Consider the following 26,193-nt stretch of genomic DNA (forward strand, 5'->3'; position numbering starts at 1 on the left):
AGAGCCAAAGTGAACGTCACTTCCTGCTTCAGCACTGTACAAGAGATTTTCATCCGCCATTTACTTTCCCATAGACATTTTGTAAAATGCTTATAAAAATAGTTGTACTTGTTCAAACCAAACGGGTTTAGATATATTTAGAATCAGGAGAGACCATAGAACATTTTACTCGGACCAAAAACGTAAAACTTTTTACATTTTGGTCCGAGTGAAATCTTATGCGGTCTCTCATGTTTCGAAATATATCTGAACAGTTTGGTTTGAACAAGTACAAGTATTTTTAGAAGCATTTTACAAAATGTCTATGGGAAAATAAATGGCGGATGAAAATCTCGGGTACAGTGCTGAAGCAGGAAGTGAAGTTCCCTTTGGCTCTCTCTTGAAGGTGTTTATTAGTATTTTGCTGAGGCTGCATAGAGTTGTGGTACGTGCACAGTGTTGGGAGTAACTAGTTACTAAGTAACTAGTTACTCCCAACACTGTACGCGCATCACTGGGTATGGACTATATTATAATATATATATTTAGAGAGAATATTCCGTAGGCCTACATTTTTCCTCATATAAAGTGCAGCACATGCCAAGTGAAATGTGGCACAGACTTTATTGACTCAACTTGCAGCAGGTACTACAGACATCAGAGATATGACCAGACAGGACGTACCAACAACTCATGGACTCACAAAGCTGTACGCTCCTCACAACAAACAGCATCTTAAAGAGAGAGATCCCACTGAAAATGTTAAAAATGCTTATAAAGGAAATTAAAACCACTTAATATGTAAGAATAAATGATCCAACAGATCAATTATAACCATACATTATTACAGCAAGTCCATCCGATGAGCGTCAGAAAGGAAATCAGAAACACAAACCTCTGTTTTGGCCCATCTCCTTCCAACAAGAATCAATCTGGGTCAATCTTAGCACTCTTGAAATTACTGTATAATGTATAGAGGCTATACACACACACACACACATACATACAACACACACATACATACAAATATTTTTATACAGCTCCTTGTCTTTCAATGAAAAACAAAAAATCGTAAAAAAAATTCTTAGTTTTTCCTGCATCACACTGGCACATTTCTCCAAACCAAAGCCCATGCTTTCAAAGAAGCAGTTTGTTTTACAGTGGAACTTACTGTTATGTAATAAAAGTTGATTTATATTTATTATTATTATTATTATTATTATTATTATTATTATTATTATAATACACAGTTTTGAGAACATGCATCTTTGTTTTGGAGAATGTGCTAAAGCATTTTGAGAAAAGCTAAAAATAATATAATGTTCCTTACAAAACAAGATTACATTCTGCATGCTGTACTGAAAGGGGGAGATGGGGTCGCGGTCGGGGCGGCTCACAAGACCGGAAGTTATCGCACAGATGAGTTTACTTCAATTACAGTACAAGAATCAGAAAAGAAGGAAAAGGTAAGAAAAGAAAAGAAAAAACACCAGCACAGAAATAAAAAGGTTTTCGACTGCTTGTTTGACTGCTTAAGATTATTATTTTTAACTCCTCTAAATAAAATATGTAATATATCAAGATGGTTTTGTGTTGTAGTTTGGTGGGGAGCAGAGGAATGTAGGCTCTGAATAGAAGGAGCAATGGGTTATGGCAGCATGGCTTCACTCCTCTTCCCCCTCTAGAAGAAGCGACCGGAGTACTGCTTCACACTGAAACGACACGAGGAAGAGCAACATGTTAGAATAAATCTAAAATCTAAAATCTAAATGGACCACAATGAAAACAAGCCTATGGCTTTATTGTGTTTTTATCCATTTGACCAGCACTTTAGACATTGTTGTACTATGATGCTTCTTTACTTGTTGTTGTCAATAAAGTATCAATCAAAAAGGAGACCCGAGTACTGCTTCACCCCTTCCTTGACCCCCCACCCCACACATCCCCCTAGCCACTCCCTCTACCCACCCCTCAGACCCGACTATCTTCAACCTTCCTATCCCTAGCCCCGCCCCTTTCCCTCACCACATAACCCCCCCACCAGCCACTCGCCCTTCCCACCCCTCGAATCCTGACACTACGACCTTCCTATCCCTAGCTATGACCCCTTTTACCTAGCTCCGCCCCTTCCTCGATGGACCAGACAGATGTGAGGTCACAGTGTCATTTCTCTACCATGTTTACCCCCCCCTCTCTCTCTCTCAGGCTCATGATCAAGAAGAATGGAAAATGAAAGTGAAAGTAACTCTGAAAGTAACTGTTGCCGATTGGGAGTCAGGCTCACAAAAAATATCAGTCAGCTTCAGGCTGTTGTGTTTAGCTCCTCGGCTACACCCATACAGTAGGTGTGGCCATGAGAGAGTTACCCAGAACAGTCATGCTTCAAGGGTTTCTTAGAAACAAATATTTCGCAATCCTCTTGCGTCATCAGTAAGTTACACAAGAAACATATTCAAATAACACAACACACATGCCCATTAGGGGTGGGAATCGCTGAGTAGCTCACGATACGATATCGTCACGATACTTGGCCCTCGATAACGATATATCACGATACTGCGATACTGCGATACTGCGATATATTGGAAGACGATACATCACGATACCTGTGTAACAAGTGAAAAAAATACCTCTGAAGGCAAAAAATCATGTATTATGCATTTATTAGCAGAATTGACATGAACTCTCTGAGTTCACTCACTCACTCATACCATTTTCGATACCACGGAGGAAAAGTTACACATTAAGTCTTTTTATTATTACTATTAAAACAAGAAAACCTATAGGCTATAACCTACCTACCTACCTATATAATTTCTAAAAGTAGATATTAATGATCAAACATTTCCATTCATGTAGCCTACAGTAGTTATGTTTTTGTTTCAACTACAAACATAAATAAAGTCAACTTGAAACTATGTTTCAACTACCACACACAGCATAATATTTTAGCCTGTTTATTAAAAAAAAAAAAAAAAAAAAAAAAAATTAATAAACATATCGATACTTGGCGCCAGTGTATCGATAACGTATCGCGGGTGGAAATATCGCGATAACGTGGGTATCGATATTTTGTCCCACCCCTAATGCCCATAAAGTCACCAGGTACATGCCTGTTCTGCAGCAGGTACTGAGGTCAGGTACATAGGATACCAGGTACATGCCTGTTCTGCAGCAGGTACTGAGGTCAGGTACATAGGATACCAGGTACATGTCTGTTCTGCAGCAGGTACTGAGGTCAGGTACATAGGTGATTGTCCAAATAAAGGCTAATGTGATTTAAATTTTCCCTGTCAATAGGATACCAGGTACATGCCTGTTCTGCAGCAGGTACTGAGGTCAGGTACATAGGATACCAGGTACATGTCTGTTCTGCAGCAGGTACATAGGATACCAGGTACATGCCTGTTCTGCAGGAGGTACTGAGGTCAGGTACATAGGATACCAGGTACATGCCTGTTCTGCAGCAGGTACTGAGGTCAGGTACATAGGATACCAGGTACATGCCTGTTCTGCAGCAGGTACTGAGGTCAGGTACATAGGATACCAGGTACATGCCTGTTCTGCAGGAGGTACTGAGGTCAGGTACATAGGATACCAGGTACATGCCTGTTCTGCAGCAGGTACTGAGGTCAGGTACATAGGATACCAGGTACATGCCTGTTCTGCAGCAGGTACTGAGGTCAGGTACATAGGATACCAGGTACATGCCTGTTCTGCAGGAGGTACTGGGCGTTCTGGATCTGGTCCTGTGTTCCTGTGATGGTGATGATGCGGTCCTCAGAGCCCTCTAGTGGCTCGTCGATCTTGATGGAGGCTCCAGACTCGTGGCGGATCTGCTTGATCCTTTGGCCGCCCTTACCGATGATGGAGCCGGCCAGCTGCAGAGCAAGCAGGTGGGAGAATGGATTCAGTAAGTCAAGTCAAGTCAAGTCAAGTCAAGGGAAGTCAAGGGAAGTCAAGTCAAGTCAAGTCAAGTCAAGTCAAGTCAAGTCAAGGGAAGTCAAGTCAAGTCAAGCGGGATCATGTTTGTGTGTAAATAGACGTCTTACTAACATCTTTGGGGATGGTGACTTGTGTGGTGATGACTGGGCCTCCAATATCACTGTAAGAGCCTCTGCCACCTGTGGAGGGAGAGAGAGAGAGAGAGAGAGGGAGAGAGAGACCGAGAGGGGGAGAGAGAGAGAGAGAGATAGGGAGAGAGAGACCGAGAGGGAGAGGGGGAGAGAGAGAGTGAGGGAGAGAGAGAGAGGGGGGGAGAGAGAGAGAGAGAGAGAGAGCGAGAGAGAGAGAGAGAGAGAGAGAGAGCGAGAGAGAGAGAGAGCGAGAGAGAGAGAGAGAGAGAGAGAGAAGGGGCACGTTTAACATGAATCTTCTTTTTACATGAGAATGTAAATTGACAAATCCACATGAAACAAAGTGAGTTGAGAAAGAGACACTGGGACAGTAATGAGAGGCGTCCACACAGAAAGAGACACTGGGACAGTAATGAGAGGCGTCCACACAGAAAGAGACACTGGGACAGTAATGAGAGGCGTCCACACAGAAAGAGACACTGGGACAGTAATGAGAGGCGTCCACACAGAAAGAGACACTGGGACAGTAATGAGAGGCGTCCACACTCACCGGACTGAAAGTGGTCCCAGGAGGAATGATTGTCTTTGAACACATTGGAGAGGAAAGAAGAAAGTGAAGAGTAAAGACACCTCTCAGGGTGACGATGCTCAGGTGTCCCCCACATGCTCTGGGAAGTAACTGCAGGTGCATGCAGACATGAAATACATATGAACACTCACCATATCCTCCTCCACTCTGCATTCAGGAGCCATGGCAAAAAAAGGAAAAAAGATCAGATGTTAATTTTAAAAAATGCATTTTGCACAAAAACTAGTCATTCGAGTCATGTTAACTTACAATATTGACACAATAGGCAATTAGCATCACACAGTTGCAGCAGTCGCTGGCGGTTAAGCTGGTGCCCGTCTGTGCCACTCCGTCTCAGTTTGACCAAATCATATTTTTTATATGAACTATATTGTTATTAGTGTACAGCCAGCAAAACCCTAAGGGACTGATACAGGTACCAACCCCTTAAACTACCAGTCATACCAGGAGACACAGAATACAGTAGCAAGCAAGAACACACAACAGAGTAACATTCAATGTTCCGGTATTTTGTAATTTTCAATCTTGTGAGTGGGTGGAGATCGGCATTTTATGTCTACTTTATCACCCTTTAAATATCAGGAATTTGACTGCTGTTATTATGATTATTTTGACACAAATATCTCTTGCTTGGTTCCTCATTGAAACAATTTGCTTGCAGGTAAGACCTGAAAGCAGGTAAGACCTGAAAGCAGGTAAGACCTGAAAGCAGGTAAGACCTGAAAGCAGGTAAGACCTGAAAGCAGGTAAGACCTGAAAGCAGGTGTAAGACCTGAAAGCAGGTAAGACCTGAAAGCAGGTAAGACCTGAAAGCAGGTAAGACCTGAAAGCAGGTGTAAGACCTGAAAGCAGGTAAGACCTGAAAGCAGGTGTAAGACCTGAAAGCAGGTAAGACCTGAAAGCAGGTGTAAGACCTGAAAGCAGGTAAGACCTGAAAGCAGGTGTAAGACCTGAAAGCAGGTAAGACCTGAAAGCAGGTGTAAGACCTGAAAGCAGGTAAGACCTGAAAGCAGGTAAGACCTGAAAGCAGGTGTAAGACCTGAAAGCAGGTAAGACCTGAAAGCAGGTGTAAGACCTGAAAGCAGGTAAGACCTGAAAGCAGGTAAGACCTGAAAGCAGGTAAGACCTGAAAGCAGGTAAGACCTGAAAGCAGGTGTAAGACCTGAAAGCAGGTGTAAGACCTGAAAGCAGGTAAGACCTGAAAGCAGGTGTAAGACCTGAAAGCAGGTGTAAGACCTGAAAGCAGGTAAGACCTGAAAGCAGGTGTAAGACCTGAAAGCAGGTAAGACCTGAAAGCAGGTAAGACCTGAAAGCAGGTGTAAGACCTGAAAGCAGGTAAGACCTGAAAGCAGGTAAGACCTGAAAGCAGGTAAGACCTGAAAGCAGGTAAGACCTGAAAGCAGGTGTAAGACCTGAAAGCAGGTAAGACCTGAAAGCAGGTAAGACCTGAAAGCAGGTGTAAGACCTGAAAGCAGGTAAGACCTGAAAGCAGGTGTAAGACCTGAAAGCAGGTGTAAGACCTGAAAGCAGGTAAGACCTGAAAGCAGGTAAGACCTGAAAGCAGGTAAGACCTGAAAGCAGGTGTAAGACCTGAAAGCAGGTGTAAGACCTGAAAGCAGGTAAGACCTGAAAGCAGGTGTAAGACCTGAAAGCAGGTAAGACCTGAAAGCAGGTGTAAGACCTGAAAGCAGGTAAGACCTGAAAGCAGGTAAGACCTGAAAGCAGGTGTAAGACCTGAAAGCAGGTGTAAGACCTGAAAGCAGGTAAGACCTGAAAGCAGGTAAGACCTGAAAGCAGGTGTAAGACCTGAAAGCAGGTAAGACCTGAAAGCAGGTGTAAGACCTGAAAGCAGGTAAGACCTGAAAGCAGGGGTAAGACCTGAAAGCAGGTAAGACCTGAAAGCAGGTAAGACCTGAAAGCAGGTAAGACCTGAAAGCAGGTGTAAGACCTGAAAGCAGGTAAGACCTGAAAGCAGGTAAGACCTGAAAGCAGGTAAGACCTGAAAGCAGGTGTAAGACCTGAAAGCAGGTGTAAGGCTGGGTTCACACCGACGACCCAAGCCTTGCCTATGCCTTGCCTTTACCCACGCTTTTTAATAGCCGTCCGTTTTAGTCAACGAGGCTGTGTACACCGGCCGCCTGAGCGTGAACCCTGCGTGTACCCACGCCTTGCCTGTGCCTTGCCGATTTTATCGAATAGGCGTGAGTTCTATTTTGAAGCCGACAAGGCGCGTGCAGGCAGGCTTTTCTGTCAAGCCATGAAAGAAAAACGCGACAATATCCGTGGGAAATGGCAAATTCAACTGAATTTCAAAATAAAATGGAGTTACAACAGTGTTGAGCTGAGAGAGAGAGATTGACGGGTGGCTATCACGTGGGGCTTTCTCCCCGTCGGCAAACAAATCTTCATGAGAGAGAATAGCGACCGAAGAAGCAAGATGGACAATGTTGTTGTGCCAGCACATATTCTTGCAAGATTACCTCTCTAAAATGTCCGACTATAGTCAGACCTGGTTATACATATCCAGCATCAATAGAACATTAAATATATCAGATTTATTTTACCTAGAGGCTACCCATGACAATTCTGGACAACACGTGAAAAAATACAGTCGGGAGAGAGGAGAGGCGCTTGTGACTCGGCTCCAGGTTCGGCGTGCAAAAGGCGTGCGGTGTGATCGCAAAAGCGTGTAACAGGTTCACGCCCAGCTCGGCGTAGGCGTGGGTTGAGGCAAGGCAAGGCGTAGATTGTCTGTGTGAACTAAGGGTAAGACCTGAAAGCAGGTAAGACCTGAAAGCAGGTAAGACCTGAAAGCAGGTAAGACCTGAAAGGAACCTGTGCAGGAATTGCCTTGGTTTCAACTTAAGTTAATTTGCGAGCCCAGTGCATCTCTGGACGACGCACTCAGCTGCTCTATGGTAACTAAGGAGACAACTGTTGCCAGGCAACAACTAGGCCGAGGCCAGTGTGCATATTACCCAGTGAGCAGCGCCACAGTGTCCGAGCCTCTGTGTTTCTCTACTACACTAGAACATATTACCCAGTGAGCAGCGCCACAGTGTCCAAGCCTCTGTGTTTCTCTACTACACTAGAACATATTACCCAGTGAGCAGCCACAGTGTCCAAGCCTCTGTTTCTCTACTACACTAGAACATATTACCCAGTGAGCAGCGCCACAGTGTCCAAGCCTCTGTGTTTCTCTACTACACTAGAACATATTACCCAGTGAGCAGCGCCACAGTGTCCAAGCCTCTGTGTTTCTCTACTACACTAGAACATATTACCCAGTGAGCAGCCACAGTGTCCAAGCCTCTGTGTTTCTCTACTACACTAGAACATATTACCCAGTGAGCAGCCACAGTGTCCAAGCCTCTGTGTTTCTCTACTACACTAGAACATATTACCCAGTGAGCAGAGCCACAGTGTCCAAGCCTCTGTGTTTCTCTACTACACTAGAACATATTACCCAGTGAGCAGCCACAGTGTCCAAGCCTCTGTGTTTCTCTACTACACTAGAACATATTACCCAGTGAGCAGCGCCACAGTGTCCAAGCCTCTGTGTTTCTCTACTACACTAGAACATATTACCCAGTGAGCAGCACCACAGTGTCCAAGCCTCTGTGTTTCTCTACTACACTAGAACATATTACCCAGTGAGCAGCACCACAGTGTCCAAGCCTCTGTGTTTCTCTACTACACTAGAACATATTACCCAGTGAGCAGCGCCACAGTGTCCGAGCCTCTGTGTTTCTCTACTACACTAGAACATATTACCCAGTGAGCAGCCACAGTGTCCAAGCCTCTGTGTTTCTCTACTACACTAGAACATATTACCCAGTGAGCAGCCAGTGTCCAAGCCTCTGTGTTTCTCTACTACACTAGAACATATTACCCAGTGAGCAGCCACAGTGTCCAAGCCTCTGTGTTTCTCTACTACACTAGAACATATTACCCAGTGAGCAGCGCCACAGTGTCCAAGCCTCTGTGTTTCTCTACTACACTAGAACATATTACCCAGTGAGCAGAGCCACAGTGTCCAAGCCTCTGTGTTTCTCTACTACACTAGAACATATTACCCAGTGAGCAGCCACAGTGTCCAAGCCTCTGTGTTTCTCTACTACACTAGAACATATTACCCAGTGAGCAGCCACAGTGTCCAAGCCTCTGTGTTTCTCTACTACACTAGAACATATTACCCAGTGAGCAGCCACAGTGTCCAAGCCTCTGTGTTTCTCTACTACACTAGAACATATTACCCAGTGAGCAGCCACAGTGTCCGAGCCTCTGTGTTTCTCTACTACACTAGAACATATTACCCAGTGAGCAGCCACAGTGTCCAAGCCTCTGTGTTTCTCTACTACACTAGAACATATTACCCAGTGAGCAGCCACAGTGTCCAAGCCTCTGTGTTTCTCTACTACACTAGAACATATTACCCAGTGAGCAGCGCCACAGTGTTTCTCTGTGTTTCTCTACTACACTAGAACATATTACCCAGTGAGCAGAGCCACAGTGTCCAAGCCTCTGTGTTTCTCTACTACACTAGAACATATTACCGTACCCAGTGAGCAGCCACAGTGTCCAAGCCTCTGTGTTTCTCTACTACACTAGAACATATTACCCAGTGAGCAGCCACAGTGTCCAAGCCTCTGTGTTTCTCTACTACACTAGAACATATTACCCAGTGAGCAGCGCCACAGTGTCCGAGCCTCTGTGTTTCTCTACTACACTAGAACATATTACCCAGTGAGCAGCCACAGTGTCCAAGCCTCTGTGTTTCTCTACTACACTAGAACATATTACCCAGTGAGCAGCCACAGTGTCCAAGCCTCTGTGTTTCTCTACTACACTAGAACATATTACCCAGTGAGCAGCCACAGTGTCCAAGCCTCTGTGTTTCTCTACTACACTAGAACATATTACCCAGTGAGCAGCCACAGTGTTTCTCTGTGTTTCTCTACTACACTAGAACATATTACCCAGTGAGCAGCCACAGTGTCCAAGCCTCTGTGTTTCTCTACTACACTAGAACATATTACCCAGTGAGCAGCCACAGTGTCCGAGCCTCTGTGTTTCTCTACTACACTAGAACATATTACCCAGTGAGCAGCCACAGTGTCCAAGCCTCTGTGTTTCTCTACTACACTAGAACATATTACCCAGTGAGCAGCCACAGTGTCCAAGCCTCTGTGTTTCTCTACTACACTAGAACATATTACCCAGTGAGCAGCCACAGTGTCCGAGCCTCTGTGTTTCTCTACTACACTAGAACATATTACCCAGTGAGCAGCCACAGTGTCCAAGCCTCTGTGTTTCTCTACTACACTAGAACATATTACCCAGTGAGCAGCCACAGTGTCCAAGCCTCTGTGTTTCTCTACTACACTAGAACATATTACCCAGTGAGCAGCCACAGTGTCCAAGCCTCTGTGTTTCTCTACTACACTAGAACATATTACCCAGTGAGCAGCCACAGTGTCCAAGCCTCTGTGTTTCTCTACTACACTAGAACATATTACCCAGTGAGCAGCGCCACAGTGTCCAAGCCTCTGTGTTTCTCTACTACACTAGAACATATTACCCAGTGAGCAGCCACAGTGTCCAAGCCTCTGTGTTTCTCTACTACACTAGAACATATTACCCAGTGAGCAGCGCCACAGTGTCCAAGCCTCTGTGTTTCTCTACTACACTAGAACATATTACCCAGTGAGCAGCCACAGTGTCCAAGCCTCTGTGTTTCTCTACTACACTAGAACATATTACCCAGTGAGCAGCCACAGTGTCCAAGCCTCTGTGTTTCTCTACTACACTAGAACATATTACCCAGTGAGCAGCCACAGTGTCCAAGCCTCTGTGTTTCTCTACTACACTAGAACATATTACCCAGTGAGCAGCCACAGTGTCCAAGCCTCTGTGTTTCTCTACTACACTAGAACATATTACCCAGTGAGCAGCCACAGTGTCTGAGCCTCTGTGTTTCTCTACTACACTAGAACATATTACCCAGTGAGCAGCCACAGTGTCTGAGCCTCTGTGTTTCTCTACTACACTAGAACATATTACCCAGTGAGCAGCCACAGTGTCCAAGCCTCTGTGTTTCTCTACTACACTAGAACATATTACCCAGTGAGCAGCCACAGTGTCCAAGCCTCTGTGTTTCTCTACTACACTAGAACATATTACCCAGTGAGCAGCCACAGTGTCCAAGCCTCTGTGTTTCTCTACTACACTAGAACATATTACCCAGTGAGCAGCCACAGTGTCCAAGCCTCTGTGTTTCTCTACTACACGAGAACATATTACCCAGTGAGCAGCCACAGTGTCCAAGCCTCTGTGTTTCTCTACTACACTAGAACATATTACCCAGTGAGCAGCCACAGTGTCTGAGCCTCTGTGTTTCTCTACTACACTAGAACATATTACCCAGTGAGCAGCCACAGTGTCCAAGCCTCTGTGTTTCTCTACTACACTAGAACAACATTTCCAATCACTTCTTTTGAGTCATGCTCACAATTCACAAACAAGACGGCTACAACTCACAGCTAAGCAGCTACCAACATGCTGCCTGCCGTACAGATGGCACTCACCAGGCTCTCGTAACGGTCTGGCCGGCCTCTCCGGTCGCTGTAGACAGAAGAAGGTAGGCGTGAAGTTAGTTTGCCTTCTCAAAGGAAGCCTCAATGACACGATCTGCCCCTCGAGCACGTCAGTGCTGTCAGGGCGGCCATGTGGAGAGATGAGTGTGCAGAGGACGAGCAGCAGACTCAACAGATGACCAGTGATCACACTCTGAATCAGGGCTTCCACTGGCATCTACCCACTGGCATCTACCCACTGGCATCTACCATGCTGCTTTTTAAAGAGACCAAATTACAAACTCTGCCCGACTGATTCTGAATTTTTTAGGCCGGTGCCGATACCGATATTAGGGAATTAAAAAAATCAGATATCGATATATCGGCCGATATTCTTATATTAAATATACACATTATATTATACAATGTTTTTGCAATATGATCCCTCAAATATCAAACACTTGAGAAAGATATGACTTGAGATATGTAATGTAGGCAGCTTATCAATAAACTTTATTGTCCAAAATGAGATCAATGCAATGAAACTGTAGACTTCACTGGGAATTTAATAATTATAAATAACTAGACAGAAAAACACAAATAGAACAAATATAAAATATAAATTGAATTAAGAAAAAAGATAAAATATACACAACATGTTGTCTATGACTTAAAAAATACAGTATAAAAAAATATCGGCATATCGGTTATTGGCCAATATTGGCCGATAATATGGGTCTGGCTCTACTCTGTACTCACTTTGATCTGTCATCCATGCTGCCATGATAGCTGCCATGTGAGAACCTGTCTCCCCTGCAAACAATGGCGGACAGAGGAAACAACGTTGAAACAACAACAACAACAACATACTACTCGCTACCGTCAACCTGGGGCAGAAATATGCGGAAAGCACAAAAGACGTTCCGCCAAAGACACGCAGGCGTATAAATAAGCTGAGCGCTCCCTCACCCTCCTCTCGGTGGTGGCGGCGGGGGAAGAGGCAGGTTGCGAGCTCGACTCCCCCCTCGCCCTCCTCGGCTCAGCGGGGGCGGTGGAGGACCACGACGGGGACTGATGTCGTCGTAGTCCCTCCTGGAGGGGGGGGGCATGGGCCTGCTGCCGCGGCCGGGCGGCATGCGCTCAAAGCCTCCGCGCCCGCCGCCGCGCATGGGGAAGCCGCCGCCGATGGGTCGCCTGCCTCGCTCCTCGAACATCATCGTGAAGCCGCCGTAGTCGTACGTCTCGTCGTAGAAGTTGGGGTCGTAGGGCTGGGCACGACCTTTGATTGGCGCCTGCAGGTTAAAAAAAAAAAAAAATCATCCGTGAGGAACTCGTGAGGAACTCTGAGTAGAGGCGAGCCAGTTGAGGTGGTTCGGGCATCTGGCAAGGATGCCGCCTGGTCCCTGGCACGTCCAGCTGGGAGGAGACCACAGGGCAGAGCGAGGGCCAGGTGGAGAGATGATATCTCCACGCTGGCCTGGGGAACGCCTCAGGATCCCCCAGTCAGAGCTGGCTAATGTGGTCCGGGGGGAAAGGGGGAGTTTGGGGTCCCCTGCTGGTAGGGCTACTACCTCCGCGACCCGATCCCGGATAAGCGTGTTGAAGACAGATGGATGGATTTTCAAACCCCCCCTGAGCCAAATGAGACATAAAAATGTGAATCCTCTCAACATGCAAAGCGGCGTAACTCTCATGACATCTGCAAAGACACAAAAGAGATGGCTGCCTGAAGTGTGTGCAGGCCTCCAGCAGGTGTCAGCGATGTAGTCTTACCTCCGACACCAGCTCCAGGATCACTTTGATGCACTCGATGACACGCTCGGGCTTGCCTCCCACCAGGACCACTCTGTCGGTGGAGTGGGGACAGCACTCCTGAAATAGCTTGATGGTGGTCTGGGTGTTCTAGTGCACAGAGACAGGAATACATTGCCAGAATAGGAGAAATGACAATTTTCAAATCCACAGTATGTAATGTGAACCCTCTTTTTTTTTAAGGGCAGTACAAAAATAAAACTAAAATATTGTGAAATGCAAACCCATGGAACATTTAGGACTATGTGTCTGAGAATATAATCTATATTGTAATGTTTGACTCCGTATTTATAATCAGCTCGCATACAATTCACATTCATAAAATATTGTGTAACGATAACTGTCCTAATCATATATCTACATCAGGGATTCCCAAAGTGTGGTGCTAGGGGGTGTACAAGATGAACAATGTAATAGTGGTTTGTAAACATTTTTCAAGTGGGATTTCTCATATCCTCCCACGTGCGACGTCCTGCCGGTGAAGCTCCCCGCTGTCAGGTGAAAAGAAGCGGCTGGCAACTGCGCATGTGTCGGAGGAAGCATGGTGCTAGTCCACGGCTCTCCCAGATCGGCAGAGGGTGGAGCAGCGACAGGGGCAGCAGGGGGAAATTGGCCAAGTAATACAATTGGGGAGAAAATGGATAAAAAAAAAAAAGTGGGATTTCTCATGAAATTAAAAGGTGGAATTAAAAATGGTCCTTTGTAAGTATCGCAGCAGTGTCGCAGTGAAGACTAAAGATAGTCAAAGACTGGATGCTGTCGAGAAAGATTTGAGACTAAATATAGTCAAAGACTGGATGCTGTTGAGAAAGAGTTGAGGCTTAAACTGTCTTCAATTGTGCCAAACATCGGAGAGCTTTGTGCAAAGATGCCGCCCCACCATAGCATTAATATGGGTATTTGGCCATTGGCATTGTTATTAATGCTACTAGGTTACTGGGAACACACACATACACACACCTCTCTACACACACACAGACAGACACACACACACACACACACACACACACACACACACACACACACCTCTGTGAGGCTGCAGTGTGAAGAGGGGAGTTCTCCATGGTTCTGATTCCTGCATCTCTCTCTCTGGCCGAGCCACCTGCACTGCACTTGAAAAGCCTCACTAGAAGAACCCTCACTAGAAGAACCTTCACTAGAAGAACCCTCACTAGAAGGCCACTCGGAGAGCGCCGACCTCCGCAAAGGCCAACGATTGTGAGTCGGATCTGCTATAAAAATTAAAGTTCTTCCTTGGCCCATGCTACATAGAATCAGTGCTCTGTTACTATGTTACTACGGCTGGCGTGCGAGACTAGACGGTGGGGGGAAACCCCCCCAAATATCTCAATGGGCTGACTCACTAAAGGACGGTGCTGCGGGCGCTTCTACACTACAGGATTGGGGATTCTAGAGCAGGTACATAGACGTATGTTCATGTGCGTTTACTGCGGTGGTTGAATGCGCGATCCTGTCTGCCTGGGCTGGGCTAGCAGCTACATGCTAACTATGCTGAATGGGGAGAACGGGAGGATTTCCCCCATGCCGTCCCATTGACCACGTGTCTATGACGAGACACCACCTGAATGTATTCCACGGATTTTCATTAATAAAATCATGCTAGTAGTTTTGTCCATGACCCTGCTGACAGGCAGGCAGAGGTAATGACTCTCAAAGAACTGAATGAAGACTGTTTTTGTCCATGTTATCTGTTCTAGGGATGGGGCCGATCCGATCCAATATCGGTAGCCGATAACGACATAATTCACGGATCGGAATCGGATAGGAATTGCAAAAAAAAAAAAAAAAAAAAAAATCCAGCGCGGGCCGTAATTTGCCCATGTATAATAGTATCCTTCTTTGCCTTGTATATTTTCTTAATTTTGTCTGCTTTTTGCAAGGTATATAAAAAAAAAATCTTTAATTGGCCAAATCTTTGCCTATACTGTATATTCAAGAAAAATATTGGTATCGGCATAATATCGGTATCGGCAGATATCCAACTTCAGGTATCGGAATCGGATCGGAAGTGAAAAATGTGGATCGGTGCATCCCTAATCTGTTCCCAGCCTATGCACAAACATTTTGTTATGCGTGTTCTGATTATTGGGTAAACCTGATTATTATGCCTTTAATGTGGCTAGAAATAGGCTACAGTATGTTGCATCTTTGAAGGTGTGTCAACTCGGTGGGGATATACAAGGGGGGGGGTGTTGCCTACAAAGTGTGTGAAGCGCTGCTATAGGCCAACTGCTGCTCTGGAGGCCGTCTTACCTCTCTCAGCTCCTTGATCTTGGCACCTTTCACCCCGATGATGCCGCCTGCCAGGCTCTGGTGGATCAGCAGGCGCAGCTCACAGTCAAAATCTGTCCCGTTGTAATGCTGGTACTACAGAAGAAGAAAGATGTTATAATGCTGGTACTACAGAAGAAGAAAGATGTTGTAATGCTGGTACTACAGAAGAAGAAAGATGTTGTAATGCTGGTACTACAGAAGAAGAAAGATGTTATAATGCTGGTACTACAGAAGAAGAAATATGTTATAATGCTGGTACTACAGAAGAAGAAAGATGTTATAATGCTGGTACTACAGAAGAAGAAAGATGTTGTAATGCTGGTACTACAGAAGAAGAAAGATGTTGTAATGCTGGTACTACAGAAGAGGAAAGATGTTATAATGCTGGTACTACAGAAGAAGAAAGATGTTATAATGCTGGTACTACAGAAGAAGAAAGATGTTGTAATGCTGGTACTACAGAAGAAGAAAGATGTTATAATGCTGGTACTACAGAAGAAGAAAGATGTTGTAATGCTGGTACTACAGAAGAAGAAAGATGTTATAATGCTGGTACTACAGAAGAAGAAAGATGTTGTAATGCTGGTACTACAGAAGAAGAAAGATGTTGTAATGCTGGTACTACAGAAGAAGAAAGATGTTGTAATGCTGGTACTACAGAAGAAGAAAGATGTTATAATGCTGGTACTACAGAAGAAGAAAGATGTTGTAATGCTGGTACTACAGAAGAAGAAAGATGTTGTAATGCTGGTACTACAGAAGAAGAAAGATGTTGTAATGCTGGTACTACAGAAGAAGAAAGATGTTGTAATGCTGGTACTACAGAAGAAGAAAGATGTTATAATGCTGGTACTACAGAAGAAGAAAGATGTTGTAATGCTGGTACTACAGAAGAAGAAAGATGTTATAATGCTGGTACTACAGAAGAAGAAAGATGTTGTAATGCTGGTACTACAGAAGAAGAAAGATGTTGTAATGCTGGTACTACAGAAGAAGAAAGATGTTGTAATGCTGGTATTACAGAAGAAGAAAGATGTTATAATGCTGGTACTACAGAAGAAGAAAGATGGAGATCAGCGAGGACTGTAAACCAGTGCTGCGGCAGCACATACAGATCCTTTCCAAAAAAAAATAATATCATGGAAAAGTTAGTTTTTTTTTCCATAATTCCTTTCAAAAAGTGAAACTTTCATAGATTATAGATTCAATTTCATTACACACAAAGTGAAATATTTCTAGCCTTTGTTTCATTTTTCATAATTTTGGCCTACAGCTCCAGAAAACCCCCAAAACAGTATTTCAAGAAATTAGAATAGTGTGAAGAAAATCAGCAGTTACTTCTCAGTTATTTCAGAGAATGAACGTGTCACACTCTAAGCATATAATTAAGTCAAAGCACCTGCAAAGTTTTCCTATGTCGTTAAATTGTATCTCAGTTTCTCAGTTATTTTCCACGATATACAAATTTTTTGGAAAGGATCTGTACATCAGATCGCCAATACGTCATTTTGTACACATGTCCCCGCTGGACTCAACCCTGTTCATGTAAACAAGGTGCTGTTGTTATACAATTGATTTAAAACACAGACGATTGTAAATGCTGCTAAGAAACTGGGCCCTGGAGGACGATTAAGCGATGTGTTGATGTAGCCACTCGTGACGATATGTGGATGTAGCCGTATCGTCTATACGTTGATGTAGCCGTATCTCTTTTTGTGCAAGGTTTAGAGAAATAAACCGGCCTGGTTGTCGACGGGCACCAGTAACGGAAGTTATCGAGCACCGCTCTCTGGGGTGCAGTTGATGTGTTGATGTAGCCACTCATGATATACTTTGCGTAAAACTGCAGTATAAAGATAAATAACATCGTATCCAGGCCTGGGTTCTGCGAAAGGAGGTATACAATTATAGGTTTAAAAGGTATACAATTACAAGAAAACAAAGTAATTTGGTAGAAAGGTATTTTTCCTTTTGGGTGATTTAATATAGAAAAATTGATTTATTCTACCAACTGAGCAAATATTATCTGATTTTATGCAAACCCAATGATGTTTCAAGTCCTCTGTAAGTTTTTTGCTATTTTTGCAACTACTGCGCTTGTCGCTTAATGCACTTTTTATGCTCTTTTTCAAAGTTCGGTTATGATGCGTCTATTTTATCCTCTTCTTTTATTTTCTTGTGTCATCCATTTTATGTGAAACACTTTGAATTTCCTCTGTGTATGAAATGTGCTATACAGATAGACTTGACTTGACTCACCTCCTCTAGAGTCGGGATGATCTTCAGTAGAATGTCTCCAATAGTGTCAATGTTGGCGTTCACACTGAGGATCCTGTCAGGAATCATTTTGTCCAAAAGGAAGTCAGACATAACAAGGAGGACAGAAACATCAAGAGCACAAGACAACATGTGATACAAGATCAGTGAGAAGCTCCAGCCAACAGCTACAGAAATGTAGGAAAAAGCTTCAAAACAACAAACCAAGGAAAAATGAGACTACTACATAGTAAACACATCTTTTCACTCCCCCCCCAACACTAGACTGGTCAAATGATCAGCTGACATCATGCTTCACTGTCACCTGACTTTCAACAAGGAAGAGAAGCCAGAGGAGAATGGGCAGATTTAGAAGGGCTCAAATTAACATGGGACTGGCCACAGAGTCGGGGCAGGCGGGTGAGAGAGAGAGAGAGAGAGAGAGAGAGAGAGGGGGAGGGGGGGGAGAGAGAGAGAGAGGGAGGGGGGGGGAGAGAAAGAGAGAGGGGGGAGAGAGAGAGAGGGAGGGGGGGAGAGAGAGAGAGAGAGGGAGGGGGAGAGAGAGAGAGGGAGGGAGAGGGGGGGAGAGAGAGAGGGAGGGGGGGGGAGAGAGAGAGGGAGGGGGAGAGAGAGAGAGAGAGGGAGGGGGGGGGAGAGAGAGAGAGGGAGGGGGGGGGGAGGGAGGGGGGGGGGAGAGAGAGAGGGAGGGGGAGAGAGAGAGAGGGAGGGGGGGGGAGAGAGAGAGGGAGGGGGAGAGAGAGAGGGGGGGGAGAGAGAGAGAGGGAGGGGGGGGGAGAGAGAGAGGGAGGGGGAGAGAGAGAGAGGGAGGGGGGGGGAGAGAGAGAGGGAGGGGGAGAGAGAGAGAGGGAGGGGGGGGGAGAGAAAGAGAGAGGGGGGAGAGAGAGAGAGTGAGGGAGGGGGGGGAGAGAGAGAGAGGGAGAGGGGGGGAGAGAGAGAGGGGGGGGAGAGAGAGAGAGAGGGGGGAGAGAGAGAGAGGGGGGAGAGAAAGAGAGAGGGGGGAGAGAGAGAGGAGGGGGGGGGGGGAGAGAGAGAGAGGGAGGGGGGGGGGAGAGAGACAGAGATCTTCTATAACCATCTCACCACCAGCAAGTTGGGCCAAACGAAACGAAACAAACTGAAACAATAAGTTGCCATAACAACTGCACCACCAGCACACCTTCTCTTCGTGACAAGGGGGGGGGGGGTTGGGGGCGGGGCTTGGGGCAGTAGAAAAGAGTCAAAGAGCAGAGGGTTGAGGACGGGGGGGGGGGTGGTGGGGGAGGGGCTCTGTGGCGCGGGACAGGAGCAGGGGGGGGGGGGGGGGGGGGGGGGGGGTTGGGGGCGGGGTCTGATGTGGCCTGAGAGAAGTTGAACAGAAGAGATGCAGCACAATGAAATCAGGAGACGACAGTGATGAGTGGGGGGGAAGGGGCGGAGCCTGTGCTCTCTCAGAGATCACAGACAGTGATGCTGAAAACAGTGGGGAGGGGGGTTGGGGGGGGGGGGATGGGGGTCGGGGGTCGAGGTAGGGGGCCAGGTGGGCCACAGAGGACAGAGCGAGAGAGAGGGGGGGAAAAAAAGTCTGCTTTCCACAAGTTTCATGATACAATGAAATATCACAGCGAGGAAAGACAACAGCTGTGTTCCTACTTCCTACCCATAGGGGGGGCCGGGGCGGGGGGGGAGACTTGGTAGTGGGGTTTGTATGAGTCTCTGTACGGGACAATTGACTTGACTTATATACTGGAATGACAAAAAAAGTCCAAATCAATGGAGATGGCTTATAATGGACGTGGGGGTAAAGAAGACAGAAAAATCAACAGGGAACAAACACGTCTCTGAGAAGTGGGGGAGAGGGGTGGGGGGTTGGGGGGTGGGGGGGGGGGTAGTATACCGTCATGTATACAAAAATGTTCAAATTAAACAGAAGGCAGGTTATCAAAAGACATGTGTTTCACTGTTCTAATCAGGCAGGGAGGCAAGAACTGGTGGGACATACCGCTCTGGGCCACTGCTGTCTGGGACTGATACACTGGCATTGTACTGCGTGGTGGGCCGAGGTGGAGGTGGTGGTGGTGGTGGTGGAGGAGGTTGGCATTGGGCGGGCAGGGGGGCATTCAATCACAAGAAGTCAAGTTAGGAGGAGGGGCACGGGTTTATGGGCGGGGGCCAACCGGGAGTGTCAGGTGGGCGTGGCGTTCAGGGGCGGGCCAACGTCAGGGTGGGCAACGCAGGAGGAGGAGGGGCATGTCGATCCGGGTACATGGGCAACGGGAGAAAGGTGGCCAAAAATAACAAAGGTAAAGGAGAAGGGAAGAGGGGGGGAGAAGGAATACAGTTTTAATTGAATACACGCTGTTCTCCAACACTACACGTCACGTAACGTTGTCCCAACAAGACAGACACAAAGAGCATCAGAGCAGCAGCACGTCTGAACGGGTCTGCAGCACCACCACACATTCACATCAGACAGGTCCGCTCAGGCTTTAAGGCAGCTGTTGAGAGGCTGGTTGGTTGTCACATCTGCAAGGTTCTAGCTTCAACGCTATGAAGGATGCTGGAGTCAACTAGAAAACCAGGCAAAGGACGTGACTGCAACACATCTGGCTAACAAGCCCCTCCCCCTCCTTTCATCCCTATGTCTGTCCACACAGGAAACCAAAGCATGTCTTTCTGTCCACGTGAGACAACCTACAGCGACGCCATTATGGACTCATTCATCTGTGGCTGATCATGACCGATGATGAGTGTCAAGTCTTGACGTCAAATCTGGGACAGTTTCGGTGGGAATCCAATGAACCGATTGGATTGGATGGAGATTGGCGTTTAAATTTGAATGATTAGGTGAATTCTTTACATATCAGTTTGTGATCAATTCAATTGAAATATCCCTCGGGAATATGAGCATATAGAGCAGTCGCTGGGTTCCCTGAGACCTATGAGGATTCTGCAACAGAGGGGGCGTTCGCCAACTCAATGTGTTTCCTCAGCTGCAGAAGTAGCAGCAGCAGCAGCGTATCGCTTTACTCACGTCTGTGCGCAGAGCTTTTATGTTCTTGCCAGCCTTTCCGATGACGGCGCCGGCGTTCTGTGGAGAGATAAGAGGCGGTCCTTAAGAATAACATCACTCTGATGTACGGAAGAGAGAGGCGGGACTACTGGGAGGCTGCTGAGTGAGTGAGTGAGTGAGTGAGTGGGCGGGGCTTTACCTTGCTCTGGAGCAGCACACGCAGCTCCACCATCTCGTCTGCGTTGCGTGAACGTTTGAAGGCCTGCTCCTCGTCCATGTCCTCAGCTGGCCGCTTACCTGAGGGAGGAGCACGGGGACATGAGGGAGGAGCACGGGGACAGTTTGACAAAGATGACACCACGATTATTTTAGGACACATCAACAGGTCATTTTAATGACCATATATATAAATATATTGTTTCAGCATCATGCGCATGTGCAATAGTCATATCGCAGGACATACAGTCGGTCACGTGACTTCTGGTAACGCGCGCGCGCGCGTGCGTGTGTGTGTGTGTGTGTGTGACCGAGATGGACAACAGGAGCATTTCCCCCACACTGACCCACTGACCACGCGTCTTAAGACGAGACACAAAGCAGTGCGAGGAGAGATCTTTCTGTCAATCCCTACAAGTCCGGTGGGATCCATTGATTTCACCGAGTAAGATTCACAGAATTCAACCGCCGGGATTGGCCAATGTCAACTCCAGTCCCCAGAACCGTCAAATCAAATCACACATGCCATGTCCCGCCTCTCGTCTCGACCCTGTTATAGTCAAAGAGCAATGCTTGTTTTCACTCGGATAAATCATCACAGAGCCTGAGATGTCAGTTTGTGCCGTCTTTAAAGTATTGCGAAGTGTGAACGTCAGGTTCAGACAAGGTAACAAAATAATGACTAGACATGTCTATAAATCAAAGGTTTGAAACACAAAATGAATGCATACAAACTTGGCAAAATTCTCAGCAAAACACAGAGATAGGATCTGAGGTTTTCTAATGACGTTTTGTGAAGTACGTTTTGTGAAGTACCCAGACCCGCTGGTCTGGTCTATGTGAACGATGGTGGTGTACTCATGTTTTCATTTAGTGATACAGAGTCAAGATACATTTCCCCCACTGGGAGAATAAAAGTATATCTTATCTTAAGTGAAAACATTGCTACTCTTAATATCTGCCCTCATTGGGAATGGAGAGCCTATTTTTTTTTTTTGTCGATTGCTCCAGTGTTTGGAAGAGAATGTATGGAAGGAGCTAAAGCAACCAATGGGGCTCTCTGACATGTATCATAATGCTATGCTAGCTATAGCCACTGAAGGGCTGCTAGATGCATGTGAGGGGGTGAGTGTTTACAGTATACTCCACCCTCAGAATGAGTTTGATTCAGGAGCCAACTGTATCCTGGCTGGTGTCCAGTCCCTACCATGTACCCTTCCTGGATTAAAAAACGGGCAGATCTGCTCAGGGGCCCCAGAACAGCGGTGTCTTGGACAGGAGAAACCCATCGCCATCTGACATGCCCACATGTCATGTGGTGCCAGCCAGAAATGCCTTGCTCTTTTTCCCCTGAGTGAACTAATGAGCCAGTATATCCCCATACTGCGGCTCCGGCTGCACATGACAACATTAGATAGGCTTACTTCGTTTTGTGGGAGTTCTTGCAGGTCCCTTTATGATCAGAATTTTCAGCTTTATAGACCTTATTCGATTGACGTAACTCACGTACGGGCACGCCCACCGCCGCCATGTTGTTGACATAGCGCTGCAGCTCTCAAGTGACAGCCTATGTGAGAGCGTTTATATGAAGTTAGCGTTACCTGTATCATTCCTGTTGTGTTCGGATGGTGACCTGCGTTAGGCATGGCTGTAGTAATGAGTAATGACAGCAATAAAGTCGCCGTGGTTTGTTTCTATCTCTACCGTCCACAAAAGTGAAGGGAGCGAGACTGAGGATATGTCAGCAGCACAGTGGATAGTTAGTTGTGACAAGTGAAACTTTCTGACAGCTCCTCACAGCAAAGTCTGTTCACCTCGTTTTTTCTTTTGTTTATTATTACAGGCATTAACGGCAGCATACAAACAACAACTGTGGGGTTTTTATTGCTGTCATCACCATCGCTATTTTGTAATGGAACAGAAACGACAATAAGGCTGTTACTAGTAGCGCTGTGCGTGCAGGACGGTATGTCAACAATATGGTGCTGTCCAGGGTTAGCGAATAAGGTCTATTGGCCAAGTATGTAGACATACAAGGAATGTGACTCCAGTTTACTCATCATGATTTGTTGGCACACGCTTCTCAAGAAGACTGATCATAACTTTACCCTCAGGCTCTTCTAAATTTCGTGTTAACACTACAGTTGGAAGAGCCCTCCCATCGAGCATAGCATTTTCGTTAGACAATCTGTGTTGGGCATTAAACTCACCTTATTTCTGCACTTTGAAGCAGAGTCCTGCACCGGGTCGGGGTTCCGCGGGGCCCCGCCGGGTACCCGCAAAAAAACACGGGGGGCGGGTAAAAAATACACTTCTGTAAATTGGTGGGTCGGGCGGCGGGTAAAAATTAATAAATGCGGACGGGCGGCGGGTGGAACAACGACGACGTATGAGCCTTGTGTGTTTTTCTGTTGCACTCAGATGGAGGCAGGGGGTGTGTCTGGCAGGGGGAAGGTGTGTCTGGCAGGGGGGGTGTCTGGCAGCTGGTCTGACTCGAACAGGAGAAAAGTTTCTGACGCACGTTTTCGCTTTTGTTTAGGCTACATAACCGGCATCGTTTCAAGTATGCGCATACTATGCAATGTGTGACGCTATATTGACTGCACAAAACATTCAAAACTCAGCTGCGGTCAAGGTGATTGATTGGAGACAATACGAGTCGGACAGATAATATAGTAGGCTAACGTTAGCTTCCAGTCAAACATACACACTGGCTGTTTTCATAGCAACAGGCAACAACATGTCATGGATGGATAGCGTGAAAGTGGAGAGGTCTCATCCCAACGTGGATTTACGTTCCTCCACCAGCAATCATAAAGGCAGTATGGATTATACCGGACATATTGGAAATAGCTGGTAAGTCACTTTGCTTGCTGTAACTGTCTGTGTGTCTGATAGCAGAGCTATCCAGCTGGTTAGTGAGCTAGCAGCTGCTAAAAGCTAATTAACGTAGGCTACATCAGCTGACGAGTCTCGGCCAGAAAGACTGCTGTTCGCCTCTCTTGTGAAAGGGTGGCAGTTTCATTAGGTTCACTACAAAATGTTTGCACTGCAGATTAACGGTTATTTGCGGTTCCGGGTCGGGGGGCGGGTCTCATGTCTGCGGGGCGGGGTGGGTTGCGGTACTGATTGATCATATGTGCGGGTTTGCGGAGCGGGGTCGGTACTGCACGTCGCGGGGCCGGGCGGAACCGGGTCTTGAAAATCAGACCCGCGCAGGACTCTGCTTTGAAGTCACAGGTAGGGTCAGGTGGGGCAAACTAATTATATCGGAAGCCTAGTTGCCGGAAAAAAGTGAGCGGTGGTGGTCTGTCTAAAATGCATTGTAGAATGTATGTACAAGACAAAATGATGCCAGTGCGCATGCGTCTGGACTCTGTTTCCAGGCAACTCGGTGATTCTCGTCAAACTTTGTCTTAAAAAACTAGGCAACTAGGCTTCCGATATAAATAGTTTGCCCCACCCGACCCTACCTGTGACTTCAAAGTGCAGAAATAAGGTGAGTTTAATGCCCAACACAGATTGTCTAACGAAAATGCTATGCTCGATGGGAGGGCTCTACAACTGTAGTGTTAACACGAAATTTAGAAGAGCCTGAGGGTAAATCATAACCAAGTGTCTTTCTCAAAACAGGCAGTGCATCTTACCATTAAAACAGGCAGTGCAGTGCATCTTACCATTGGTGTCAGTATTGCTGAATGTGGTCTCTTCTTCCTCCGGTTTGTTTTCCGCCTCCATTGTCTTGCACCAGCGGTGGAATGCAAACAGGCTCCTCTCCCTGGATCTGCTAAAAGCAGAGGCAATAATATGAATCAGGATGATGGCCACATAGAAGTCAGGACACATCAGATGAATGATGGTGCCGCTGAATGACAAGCGTGGCTTAAATATCAAATCATAATAGAATACTTTCAAGTGGTCAATCTTGTCACAGTCATGTATTCATCTAAGAACCTGAGAGGGAATGCTGGAAACCAAGCTTTGCGTTTGTCTTTGCTTGCTGTGTCTAGCCTACAGCACTCTCCACTCTAAAAAATGTCTGCTCGCCTGCAAGCATCAATGCTTTTTTGTTTGCTTTTTCTTTTCTATTATTCAATTTTTTTTTATTTTTTTTTTAACTTTTATATTGTTTAAAATATATTGTCTTGATTGTTTTTCTTTCATTAATAGTCTTTAATTCGTTGAGATTTTTTTTTTTTTTTTTTCAAACAAGGTATAAGCCCCACCGGGTTTCTTTCCCTCACCTGCACAATTTTCTTTGTATTAAGATGCTTGTACTATCTGTTGTTATTCATTTTCTTTGTGCAAATAAACAACAATATCAGGAGGCCTGTCTATCGTAGCGTGGGGTGCTGTCAATGCATAACGGTATGTATGTTTCTCACGAAATTAGCTGCACCCAAATATTATTTAATAACACCCCAAAATACAAAATCACATATGCATATGTCGAATCCAGAATAGGCTAAAGGAAAACGCCATGGTGCTTATGCATCTCATCTCATCACACACTGCACCGGATATATCGAGCCTTTTCCACACCAAGTTAGCTCCACTCATTAGCTTCTGCTATTAGCTTCTGCTCCACTCATTAGCTTCTGCTATTAGCTTCTGCTAACCCCAAACGGCTAAAATAATGACCGGAGGACATGGTGCATGCAGGGGAAATGACATATCCGTGCGATAAACACAGCACGTAAAAGGGAAACTCGTTTATCACCTGGTTCGGCTGGCAGTGAGTAAACGGAGGTTAGCTTGCAGGTTTGGCTAAATTGACATGATTTAGCTACGTTATGCTAGCTGATATGCTAATGCTAGCCAGTCGCTCTATTCTTTTTGGTTGCTTCTCGAGGCGTGTCAGCGTGCACGTTGCGACGATGAGCGGGGATTGTACACTGTCTGTGCGCGTGGGTCAAGTCTGTTTCACAGGCTCAATGCTGCCGCGATAACGTTATATTCTATTCCTAACTACCTAAGACGATACTTGCAATTAGCACAAACAAACCTGCAACAAAACCGCGTTCAGTGCCGTCCACTACGATTTCTTCTTCGCCCAGAGAGATGTTAGCAAGCATGGAGTGAAGCTAGTGGGTGAGTTTGATTTACTGACTCGGGTAGATTAGCACGGGCGGTCGGCGGCAATACAAGCCAATCAAAACCGCCGAATGGAGTCAGTGTAGCCGTGTGCTGACACAGATCAACAAATCGAACTCACCCATATAGAAGGTCCGCCCGCCTTCCCTGATTGGAGGGGACGCACCGAGACTGTGGCTGCTATTGGATAGATCACTTCTGGACTACAATAATCAGCACTTCTCAAAAGGAGCAGAAACTACAAAACAGGTCCCCAGTATTTCACAAGGACCCCGAATACCACCGACCGAG

The 26,193-nt window shown here is 46.1% G+C and overlaps 1 protein-coding gene across 4 annotated transcripts; it reads right to left on the bottom strand.

The window, feature by feature from the left end:
- Positions 1-584: 584 nt before the first annotated feature.
- hnrpkl (heterogeneous nuclear ribonucleoprotein K, like) lies at positions 585-25,897 on the bottom strand. Of its 4 annotated transcripts, none has more exons than XM_083657255.1 (16): positions 25,814-25,897; positions 24,486-24,595; positions 20,792-20,889; positions 20,614-20,670; positions 19,582-19,625; positions 17,586-17,658; positions 15,306-15,419; positions 12,993-13,121; positions 12,189-12,511; positions 11,979-12,032; positions 11,232-11,268; positions 4,776-4,791; positions 4,606-4,638; positions 4,036-4,103; positions 3,691-3,860; positions 585-1,691 (listed from the first exon to the last, which is right to left on the bottom strand). In XM_083657255.1, exons 2-16 carry the CDS (start codon positions 24,544-24,546, stop codon positions 1,661-1,663), a joined length of 1,308 nt encoding a protein of 435 aa, XP_083513381.1. In that variant the 5' UTR covers positions 24,547-24,595; positions 25,814-25,897; the 3' UTR covers positions 585-1,660. The 4 variants fall into 4 exon arrangements, with proteins under 4 accessions (XP_083513381.1, XP_083513380.1, XP_083513382.1 ...); XM_083657254.1 differs by having other exon boundaries at positions 25,529-25,849; XM_083657256.1 differs by having other exon boundaries at positions 24,486-24,592; positions 25,814-25,844.
- Between the last annotated feature and the right edge of the window lie 296 nt (positions 25,898-26,193).

The sequence above is a fragment of the Poromitra crassiceps genome (genome assembly GCF_964638095.1).
Source record: "Poromitra crassiceps genome assembly, chromosome: 21".
Lineage (NCBI taxonomy): Eukaryota > Metazoa > Chordata > Actinopteri > Beryciformes > Melamphaidae > Poromitra > Poromitra crassiceps.